The sequence below is a fragment of the Phyllostomus discolor genome, chromosome 6, assembly GCF_004126475.2.
Source record: "Phyllostomus discolor isolate MPI-MPIP mPhyDis1 chromosome 6, mPhyDis1.pri.v3, whole genome shotgun sequence".
Classification (NCBI taxonomy): domain Eukaryota; kingdom Metazoa; phylum Chordata; class Mammalia; order Chiroptera; family Phyllostomidae; genus Phyllostomus; species Phyllostomus discolor.
Window position 1 is genome coordinate 40,554,356 of NC_040908.2, and position 12,302 is coordinate 40,566,657.

The following is a 12,302-nucleotide window of genomic DNA, read 5'->3' on the forward strand; positions in this document are numbered from 1 at the left end:
AAACCACAATGAGATACCACTTCACATCAGTCAGAATGGCCATCATTAATAAATCAACAAATAACACATGCTGGAGAGCATGTGGAGAAAAGGGAACCCTGGTGGCGGGAATACAGTTTGTATTCCACCTGTTGGTGGGAATACAGACTGGTGCAGCCACTGTGGAAAACAGTATGGAATTTCCTCAAAAAACTAAAGATGGAACTGCTTTTTGATCCAATGATCCCACTGCTGGGATTATACCCTAAGAATCTTGAAACACCAATTCAAAAGAACCCATGCACGACTTACATTCACAGCACCATTATTTACAATAGCCAAGTACTGGAAACAGCCTAAGTGCCCATCGGTAAAAGAGTGGATCAAACACCTGTGGTGTTTATACACCACAATGGAATACCATGCAGCAGAAAGAAAAAAGGAACTCCTACCCTTTGGGACATCATGGATGGAACTGGAGAGTATTATGCTAAGTGAAATATGCAAGATGGCAAAAGACAAATACCATATGATTTCACCTATAGTGGAACCTAATGAACAACACAAACAAATGAGCAAAACAGAACCAGAGACATGGAAAGAGTAACAAACTGACAGTGATCAGAGGAAAGGGATAACAGGAGAAAGAAGGGAAAGGGTCTAGTCAAGGAACATATATATAAAGGACCCATGTGTATGGACAACAGGGTGGGACTGACTGTGAGAGCATAGGGAGGGGGCTGGGAAAGGGAAGAGCAATGGGGAAAAATTGGGACAACTGTAATTGAAAAACAACTTTAAAACATACTGCTTATTAAAAAAAAGACCAATGCTACAGCTAATTGTTGCTATTCATGGCAGTTATATTTTATAAAGTTGCTGTACTGAATTAGATAATACTGAACCTCGAATCTTCTTTTTTAAAAAATTGTAGCCCTGGCTGGCATAGCTCAGTGGATTGAGCGCGGGCTGCGAACCAAAGTGTCGCAGGTTTGATTCCCAGCCAGGGTACATGCCTGGGTTGCAGGCCATAACCCCCAGCAACCACACACTGATGTTTCTCTTTCTCTCTCTCTATTTCCCTCCCTTCCCTCTCTAAAAATAGATAAATAAAATCTTTAAAAAAATTGTTATCTCCCATTGCTTTCTTGGGTAAAAAGAGCATTTCATTAGCATCAAGTGCATCCTAGAGTAGCTTCTCTTTTTTTAAAAATTATTATAGAATGTTTTCTTATTTTGTTTTTTTTTTAAAGATTTTATTTATTTATTTTTAGAGAGGGAAGGGAGGGAGATAGAGAGAGAGAGACAGAGAAACTTCAATGTGCGGTTGCTGGGGGTTATGGCCTGCAACCCAGGCATGTACCCTGGCTGGGAATTGGACCTGGGACACTTTGGTTCCCAGCCGGCGGTCAATCCACTGAGCTACGCCAGCCAGGGCTTTAGAGTAGCTTCTATTTAGAAGAATGACTCACTGAAATAATGTGATTTTCTGTTTGTTTTTGACTGGAAGGAGACAGAAGGTTTGATTAAATGCAAATTTTATATAATAATTTTAGGTACACAATTTGTTCTATAATCCATTTGCAGAACTCCTTTAAAGACAAATGTTTCACAGAACTAAAACTAGTTTTGAAGTCCCTAGTTCTGTCAGGGCAATGAAAGGGAGGCTTTTCCCCACATGTAAAAATGTGATCATAAACCACTGGCAGCCTTCCAATCACCCCACTCTCTCAGAAGAAAGAGACATCTTTCATTGGGTATTAAAATGTCTTCATGTTGCTTTCTTTTATTTGGTTCTTTTTTCTAACAGCTCCTTTGTTAAAGAGGTATAACTGACATAACATATTGGTTTTAGGTGTACAACATAATGATTCAATATTTGTACATATTACAAAATGATCACCACAGTAGGTCTAGTTAACATAAGTCACCATAGTTACAAAAATATTATTTTTGCTTGTGATGAGGACTTTTAAAATCTATGCCCTTAGCAACTTTCAAATGGGCAATACAGTATTAACTATAGTCACCATGTGGGACATTATATCTTCATGACTTATGTTATCACTGAAATTTTAGCTCTTCCGGGAACGGTGTTATTAGGTATTCACAATGGTCCAGCATTTGACATACCGTCGGAGGCTGTCCTACAATACAGCCTCTAACAAAACTAGGCTGTCCCGAACCCCTGGCAATAGAATCGTTTACCTTTACACCAAAAAGGTTGGGAAGGCACCAAAATCTGCATGTGGCGTGTGCCCAGGCCGACTTCGTGGGGTTCATGCTTTTAGACCTAAAGTTCTAATGAGGTTGTCTAAAACGAAAAAACATGTCAGCAGGGCCTATGTGTGCCTGTGTGCTATGGATCATGTACTATGATCCATGTGTGCCAAGTGTGACCGTGACAGGATCAAGCATGCTTTCCTTATTGAGGAGCAGAAAATTGTTGTGAAAGTATTGAAGGCACAAGCACAGAGTCAAAAAGCTAAATAAAAAATGGAGCTTTTCTGAGTAATAAAAATAGTTAAAAGGAAAAAAAAATAACTGAAATTTTATACCTTTTGATACCCTTAACCCACTTTATCCCTCACCTTGCCACTGACACCACCAATCTGTTCTCTGTATCTATGAGATGGGTAGCTTTTTGTTTTTGTTTTGTTTTTTGAAGCATATAAGTGAGATCACGAAGTTTTTGTCTTCCTCTATTTCAATTAACATAATGCCCTCAAGGTCCACCCATTTTTTCCATAATGTCAAGATTTCACTTTTTTTTTTAAATTTTTTTTAAAGATTTTATTTATTTATTTTTAGAGAGGGAAGGGAGGGGGAGAGAGAGAGAAATATCAATGTGTGGTTGCTGGGGGTCATGGCCTGCAACCCAGGCATGTACCCTGATTGGGAATCGAACCTCTGACACTTTGGTTCGCAGCCCGCGCTCAATCCACTGAGCTATGCCAGCCAGGGCGATTTCACTCTTTTTGATGGCTGATTATTATTCCATTGTGTGTTTCTGTGTGTGTACACCACAGAATTGAAGGCAGAAAAAGACAAATGCCACTACTTCTGTTACTTGTAGCAGTTATATTCTGTAAAGTAGCTACAGGCTGCACTGCATTAGCTAATACTTCTCAGTCCTTGAATTTTAAATCCTAAAAACAACTTACCTTAGCAGATTCTATGTTCTCTGTTTCAAAAAAGAGAAAATGAGGTTCAGAAGTATTTAAGTGACTTTTCTGAGACTGCCCTACTAACAGGTGCTGGAATTGGGATTCATATCCCATCCAACTGGTCCCAGAGCCAGAGCTTCTCCCATTATTACATTATACTGCATAGCCTCTCACCATTTCCACCCCTCTGGTCACCTCTGTACCAGCACTAAAATAACAAAGAGCATCGCTTTATCTAACTTCATTTGAGAATGTGCCATGTTAGAGACTCGTATTTTTTTATTGCTCTTTACATTTCCACAAATGATAATAAAAGAACTATAATTATTCATTTTCAGGTTACAAATAAATTGCAGCAAAGAGGCAAATTCACAAATATGAAATCCACAGAGTGAGGATCCACTAGGGTTACAGACTTCAATACCCTACTTTGAATAATGGATAGAACTAGAGGGCCCTGGCTGGGTAGCTCAGTTGGTTAGAGCATGGTCCCAGTATGCCAAGGTTTTAGGTTTGACCGCCCAGTCAGGACACATACAAGAATCAACCAATGAATGTATGAATAAGTAGAACAACAAATCAATCTCTCTTTCCCCCCTCCCTTCCTCTTTCTAAAATCAATAGAAAAATAAAAAATTCAAATGCTTAAAAAAAAAAGGCAAAAAATAATCAACAAGAATATAGAAGGCAAAAAATACTACAAACTCATTAAACCTAACAGACATCTACGGAACACTCCATACAACAGCAGCAGAATAAACATTCTTAAGTACATGTGAACATTCTGTAGCACAGATCATATGCTCTTGACTAGTCCATAAAACAAGACAAATAATCCAATTAAAAACTGGGCAAAAAGTGAACAAACAATTCACCAAAAAAGAAAACAGAATGAATAATTATATAAAAAGATGATTCACATCATTATTTAGAAAAATGCAAATTAAAACAATAATGAAATACCACTTCACACTCACTGGAATAGCTATAATCAAAAAGACTGACAATAACAAACACTGGCGAAAATGAAGAGAAACCAAAACCCTCATACATTGCTAGTGAGAATGTAAAATAATGGAGGTAAACTGGAAAACAGTCTGACAGTTTCTTTAAAAGTTAAACGGAAAATGACCATATAAAGGATAATTGTACTCCTAGGTATCAACCAACAGAAATAAAAACATATGTCCACAAAAAGACTTGTACACAAATGTTTCAAGCAACATTATTCATACTAAGCAAAAAGTGGAAACAACTGAAATATCCATTAAGTGGTAAATGGATATAAACAAAATGTGCCTATCTACATAATATACTCTTCAGCAATAAAAAGGAAATGAAGCACTGATTCACAACATGAATGAACCGCAAGAAAAACAGTATACTAATTCAAAGAAGCCAAATGAAAATGACCACTATCATAATGAGCAAATCCACAGAGACAAAGTAGATCAGTGGCGCTGGGAATAAGACTACAAATGGGCTAAATGGATCTTTTTTGAAATGATGGAAATGTTATAAAATTGAGATGTGATGATAGTGGCACAACTCTATTTACTAAAATTCCTTGTAAAAACAAGTAAATTTACAATATATTCAGTAGCTATACCTCAATAAAACTGCTTAAAAAGAGAGACCCAATTCACAGACTCAACAGTACTTCCCACACTTTTTCTATTTGCTCCAATTTTCTCATACTGTACACACTTTTCTCTACCCAACTTCAATGGTTTCTACTTACTATTCCTCAGAACTTTTAACTCTTGTCTCTCTCTTTTCTTAAACACATCAGTAGGCTATATATTCCTCATACTTTTAAAATGGAATTTCTTCTTACTCTCTCAACCCACTGTTTCAGCAAAATAAAGACCCAGCCTGGACATGTGGGATTACTGAACTGATGATTCCTGGATGGTTTTTTTCTTTTTGCAGGGGTGGGGGTTGGTTATGGCATTGACAACTTTAAAATTCTATTACACAGTGTTGTGGGGGTAGAGGTGTATGTGTGGCAGAGGGGAACTAGGGAACTGAAAAGGAAATCCAGAGCTGTAGTTTTACATATACACATAGTCTAAATAGCACTCCTAGTATAACCCAGAATTTATATATCTACAACCAGTTATGGACAACACATTACGAGGGGACCAACGACAAAGGAATGTTGCCAGAAGTAAAAAACTGATCTAATAATAAATGTAAAACCCATAAGATATGAAGAACAACCAGAGAAATAAGAACACTATCCTGGAGGAAAACAAGGGTAGAGACATAGTCTCTGGTTTTTCAAATTCATTAAGGGCTGGGTTCAACTGAGATTAGCTCCATACAGCAGAACTAAGATTAATGCATAAAAGTTACAGTAAAGCAAGAAATATGACACATTCATATAATTATGAATTTTTTAATACCTTAACTTTATAACTCTGTTCAAGCAGAAGTTACTATGTATTACCCAATTAAGATTTAAAAACTGATTTCTATAATCCAAAGACAACTTAATGAAATAAATACTGGAATAAATATTTCCAAAAACTTCAAAAGCCCCAAGCTATAAAAACTTCTTTTTACACATGAGCATTATTAACTTGGTTTTCCCCCATAAAACATATTGAATCAGGTACTTTCTTTTTCTGCATCAAGTGTGCTTTCTGAAAACTAGCAGTACCACATTCTTTACTACTAATTTTCCTATATTATTACTTTTGCATTTTGTGCAAACAGCACTGTGTTTGGTATGTGCTCTTTAAAAACAAAGAAATGTTTCAATATATTGTTCTGAAAGCTTATTAAGACTGCACAAATGAAGCCAAAAGGCAAAGAATTTCTAGAAAGTACTTCAAACCTAATCAAGTCACAATTACATTTACCATATAAACAGCCACATATTAATATGGTATGACATGTATTAATGCTCTTACTTACGTTTCTGTGTCTGATACCAATGATTCATTATTGCACACATCATTGAAGGTGTGAAGCTGATTCTATAATTAGAAAAATTAAAGTTTTCCAAAATTATTCTTACATATGTTAGCAATTGTCAAGAAACATGGTTTGATATCTATAGATCATAATCAATAACCAGAACAAAATTATAAAATTTAAATAATTAGATACATACATCTCCCAATTAGTCTGGCTATTTTCTTTATCATATTAAAACATTAAATAAGTTCATTCCATAAGTATTACTTATGCTTTACTCCACTATGCACCCTACAGAAAAAAAGCTGAATAAGGAATAACACAAAAATCTAAGGCAAAGCATTATGTCATTACAAACATAAAATTTTGGAAAGGCCCCCTAAATAAACACATTTAAGAATTAACTTCGGAAAATGTCAACAAGTATTTTCTATGTTTACAAATTCCAATACATGGGTAAAATCCAGCTACTTCAGAATAACTACACTACAAAAACAGACAGAAAATAGAAACAACTAAAGCTAATGGAGAACTTGGTAAACCAGAGAAAGCATATACATTCTAAAGAACGTTGCTAACTACTTAGCTCTAGCAAATTGTTGTTATGCAATACAGACTCAAGGATATCAGATCTTCCTCCCCACTCTACCCCACCCCACAAGAGAGGTCAATAATATAGATTTCTACCCATGTGAAATTGTTTTGCTACTGTACACCCCCCAAAACATTTTTTTTTGTTAAACTGGGCCTATGACCCATTAATTTGTGGCTTCCCCCTAGATAATGAATTAAGTAACTACTTATAATCTCTAATTCTTTTTCTCTCTGAACATATTGGTTTCTAAACATAAAAAACTGAAGAGGTAAAAAAAAAAAATAGTAAAGGAGTTGTACCCTGAAATAAAAAAAAACCCTAACATATAAATCCTTCTAAATCTAAGCCTCAGTCTCCTCATATTTAAAACAGGGAAAATAAAGAAAATTTGTAAGCACCATACAAAGTAATGCATGTAAAATACTAAGCACAGTGTCTGGCATAAGGCAAGCGGTCCATAAATAGCATGTATTATTATAATGATGATGATAGTCTGAAATGTAAATAAAAATGACCAAAAATAAAGCAAATATAACTCACCGTTATCTGACTTAGTCCAGCCAACCTCATAGTCAAAGTAGGTGACATAAAGTACTTAAATGCAAGATCTAGACTTTCTTTATCAAAGCATAATGTTGTGTCCAGCGGTTCTTTCACTGTGCTCCACATTAAGTCAGCCATATTGCGAGCCGCACTCTGTCTTAACTCTTGATCAGAGAGCTTGCATAAATACCTGAATGTTTCAGAAATAAAACATACACAGAACTTGAAAAATATTTCTAAAGACCACTCAATGTTTCAGTAATATTTCTTTGCTCCATAATTTCAAAATGTTTAGTACAGTAGAACCTAGCATCCTGGGATTAACATTCCCAAATTAAACTATTTCACAGTGATGATTCAAAGATTTTATGGCCCGTGGCAGTGTGTCCTTTACTGAGAGGCCAACTTAAGTTAGAAATTTAAAGAGTCAGGTCATTCAGCATAATGCACCTCCAGTAAAGCTTTACTATTCTCTAATACCTGTCATGTATATAGCTTCTGTTTTAGTAATTTTAGCTGACATCATATAAATAGTATTATCAACTTCCCCACACAGCTGAAATTCTTTTAAATATGTGCATTTTAAATATTTTTTGTCTTCCAAAAATCACAAGCCACTGGTTTTCCTTTCAAGCCTTGCCTATTCTATTTGGTTGGCTTCTCTTCTCGATCTAACCTTTCAACATTAGGGATCCTATGGGCTTGTAATGGATTGCAAAAAGTCCCCATGTTCCTCCCAGCACTTTATATAGAAGTCTTTACAACATAACTTTGCCACTCTTCCAATCAAGAGATGTAGTCTCTTTCTCTACTCCCTTGAATTTGAGCTTTGCTATGAAAATTCCTTTGGCCGCAAGGGTATAAGTGATGTGACATAAGCCGAGAAGCCTGGAAAGCTCTTGAGCTTGCCCTCTCTCTTGGTGGGAACTCTTCTACCACAAAGAACAGCGACTCAGGTTAGATTGCTGGATAAAAGAGACATGGTTGACACCCCAAACAACATCTAGCCAAGACATACGTGAAACTCCCTCTCCCACCATGACCAATCACCCAGACAACCACAGGATATATAAGTAAGGCTATCCTAAAGCATCCAGTTTCCAGCCAAGTTAGCCCAGATCAGAAAAACTAGCCAGCCAAATAACTGTAAGAGATAATAAATGGCTATTATTTCAAGCCACTAAGTCTTGGGGGCTTTCTTACACAGCAAAAGCAAACTAACACAGGGCTCCATCCTAGAATCACTTCTATTCTCTTTCTACATTCTCTCTCTGGATAACCCCATTCACTCCCATGGTTTTTAAGTACTGCCTTTATGGTAACTCCTAAATGAATGATGTTTTTCTGAATTACAGGCTTATACTCCCAATTTGCCAGTGTCTCTTAAGTTATCCAAAGGCATGTCAAAGGGTAGTCCTCCTAGTCTTTCACATCTCAGTTAATGATACCCATATCACCAAAGAGAAATTGAGGGTTAAGTGTCATCCATGATACTCTTCTCCTTAAACTTCACAATCACCAATCTTGACAATTTCATTTTCACTTATATCCATTCAATTTTCAAAATCACCAAAATCAATCCTTATACGAGTAACCATCATTTCTTTCCAGGATTACTGCATTAATCTTTCAATTGGTCTCCTATCTTCTATTCTAACCTCCCTATAATTTATGATCCAATTAAGGCCAAAGTGCTTTTTTATATTTTTAATTTTTTAACTAAATGTATTGGGGTGATGTTGGTTAATGAGATTATCCAGGCTTGAAGTGTACATTTCTGATACATGATCTATATGTTGCACTGTGCCCATCACCCAAAGTCAGATCGTCTTTTGTCACCATATGTTTCGCTCCCTTTACCCTTACCTACCCCCTACCTCTGGGAATCACCATCCTGTTGTCTGTGTCGATGAGTTTTAGTTTTATATCCCACATGAGTAAAATCATATGGTTCTTAACTTTTCGACTTATTTTGCTTAGCATAATACTCTCAAGGTCCAATAATGTTGTAAATGGCAATGTTTCATCTTTTCTTATGGTTGAATACTATTCCACTGTATGCATGTACCACATGTTCTTTACTCATCTAAGAAAGGACACTTCCATAGGGGTGCATGTATCCTTGTGAATAAATGTTTTCAAATTTTTCAGGCATATAGCCAGAATGGGGATTGCTGGGTCATGTGGGAACTCTATTCTTAATTTTTTAGGAACCTCCATACTGTTTTCCATAGTGACTGTACCAGTTTACAATCCTACCAGCAGTGAATGAGGAGGGTTCCTTTTTCTCCACAACCTCTGCAACATTTAGTTTTACTTGTCTTGTTGATAACAGCTCTTCTGACAAGTGTGAGGTAGTATCTTGTAGTTTTGGTTTGCATTTCCCTAACAGCTAGTGAAGTTAAACTTCTTTCCATGTATCTGTTGGCCATCTGTATGTCTTCTTAAGAGAAGTATCTGTTCAGGTTGTCCACCCATTTTTAATAGTACCACTTGTTTGGTGTTGAGTTGTATGAGTTCTTTATATTTTTGGAAATTAACCACCCATTGGAGCTGTTGTTTGCAAATATCTTCTTCCATTCAGTTGGTTGTCTTTTTGCTTTTTGGTGTCTCTGTGCAGAGCTTTCTAGTTTGGTGCAGTACCATTCATGTATTTTTGTCTTTACTTCCCTTGCCTTTGAGTTCAAATTTATAAAATCTTCTCTTGTACCAGCTAGTGTGGCTCAGTTAGTTGGAGTATCATTCCATACGCTGAAAGGTTAGGGGTTCAATTCCCAGTCAGGGTGCATACACTGATTGCAAGTTCAATCCCCAGGGTGCTTATGAGAAAGCAATCAATCAATGTTTCTCACTCACACCACGTTTCTCTTTCTCTCCCTTTCTCTCTCTCTAAAAGCAATGACAAATGTCCTCGAGTGAGTATTTTTAAAAAATATTTTCTCTAAGCCTAAGTTTTGTACATTTAGTACCTACCTTTGTTTTCTTCTATGCAGCATATTCTTTCCAATCTTGTGGGGTCTTTGATCCATTGTGAATTAATTTTTGTGGATGGGGACAAAGACGCAGTCTAGTTTCATTCTTTTCAATGTGGCTTTCCAATTTTCCCAGTACCATTTACTGAAGAAGCTTTCTTTTCTCCACTGTATGTTTTGGCTCCATCAAAAATTATTTGCTCATATACATGTGGTTTTATTTCTGGGCTCTCAAGTCTGTCCCATTGGTTTGTGTATTTTTCTTTCAATACCACACGCTGTTTTGATTATTGTGGCTCTTTAGTATCACCTGAAGTCAGTAGTGTAATACCTCCGGTCTCATTCTTTTTCCTCAGGATTGCTATGGCTATGCAGGGTCTTTTATGTTTCCAAACAAATCTGATGATTTTTTGTTCTATTTCTTTAAAAAAATATCACTGGAATTTTGAAAGGGATTGCATTAAATCTGTGTAGTGCTTTGGGTAAGATGGCCATTTTAATTATATTTATTTCTCTAACCCATGAACACTGAATATTTTTCCATTTCATTGTGTCTTTTTCAATCTCTTTTAATAATGCTTTGTAGTTTTCAGTACACAGGTCTTTCACTTTGTTAAGTTTATTCCTAGGTATTTTATTCTTTTTGTTATAATTGTAAAAGGAACTGTTTTATTTCATTTTTTTCTTCTGAAATTTCACTGTTAGTAATAGGAATGCAGTGGATTTTTGTACATTATTTTGTATCCTGCAACTGTATTGTGTTTGTTTACTATTTCTAATAGTTTTTTTGGTGGATATTTAGGGTTTTCTATAAAAAGAATCATATCATCTGCAAAAAGTACCACTTTTACTTCTTCATTCCCAATTTGGATGCCTTTTATTTCTTTCTCTTGCCTGACTGTTCTGGCTAGGACTTCTAGCACTATGTTGAATAAGAGGGGTGAGAGTGAATATCCTTCTCTTGTTGAAAGTGATCTTTTAAAAGCTATGACTCATCTGCTTAAAACCCTTCAATAGTTTTCCATTGGTAAAATTAAATACAAATTCCTTACAATGGCTTGAATGTCCTGAATAATCTGCCCCTGTTTATCCAACCTCGTATTATAATTATACCCCCTTATACACTACTATGTTCTATATCAATCAGCTTCTAGTTTCTTAATATGTCATATTCTTTCCAACTTCAAAGCTTAAGCCCCTATGTTCCCTCTACCTGGAATATGTCCTTCTAATTAATACCTGATTAGCTAATTGATGTTCTTCAGATGTCACATTTAGGAAAGGCTGCATATTCCCTCTCTATCATGTTGGATAGAGAGGGAATACTATCATACTTGCATAACAGTCATCACTATCTGCTTCTTTTCCTGACACTTTCTCCAACAACTTAAACAACAATAAGAAATTAGTAGGCACTCAGATATTTGTGAGTAAATAAGAAAAAGTATAAAAATTTTATAAACATTAGCAAGAAATACAATCTTAGAACTTTTAACAGTTCATACTCTAAGTCTAATCAATACAATTCTTCTGTATCCTCTTCATAGGTTTCCTTGCTAGGCTGAGACTTATAAAACTCAGCTGTTATTTCCACCTCAATGAAACATTCTCTATTCCCATATTTAAAATTGTGACCCACCCTCTAGAACTCAATCCACCTTTGCTGCTATTTTTCTCTGTAATACTAACCACTGTCTGATGAATTATATCACTTATTTTGTACACAGACTGCACAAAAGGAGAACTATTTCTTCCCTGCTGTATCTCCAATGCTTTGAACATAATACTTACTATATGTCTGTTGACTGAATATAGTAGAATACCATGTAACCAGTGTTAATCTCTTTAATTCTTTTTATACACTCATGTTTTTTAAAAGTTCAACATAAACTGCTTACAAGCAAACATTAAATATAAACTACTTACGCATAAAAAATACTACTCTGACTCGGGGAGCTCAGCTGGTTGGAGCCTTGTCCCATAACCAAAAAGACGGGGGTTCGATCCCCAGTCAGGGCACATACCTAGGTTGTGGGTTCCATCCCTGGTCTGGGCATATCCAGGAGGCAACTGATCATTATTTCTCTCTCATATCAATGTTTCTGACTCTCTCCCCCTCTT

General features: G+C 36.0%; 1 protein-coding gene and 1 pseudogene across 1 annotated transcript in view; one reads left to right on the top strand and one right to left on the bottom strand.

Annotated features, from left to right (window-relative positions):
- USP34 (ubiquitin specific peptidase 34) overlaps nt 1-12,302 on the bottom strand; it is a 220,960-nt gene that overhangs the window by 156,356 nt on the left and 52,302 nt on the right. The window contains 2 exon segments of the mRNA XM_028516659.2: nt 6,069-6,130; nt 7,207-7,399. Coding sequence (XP_028372460.1) covers nt 6,069-6,130; nt 7,207-7,399 — 255 coding nt within the window.
- Nucleotides 2,054-2,509, top strand: LOC114500073 (annotated as a pseudogene).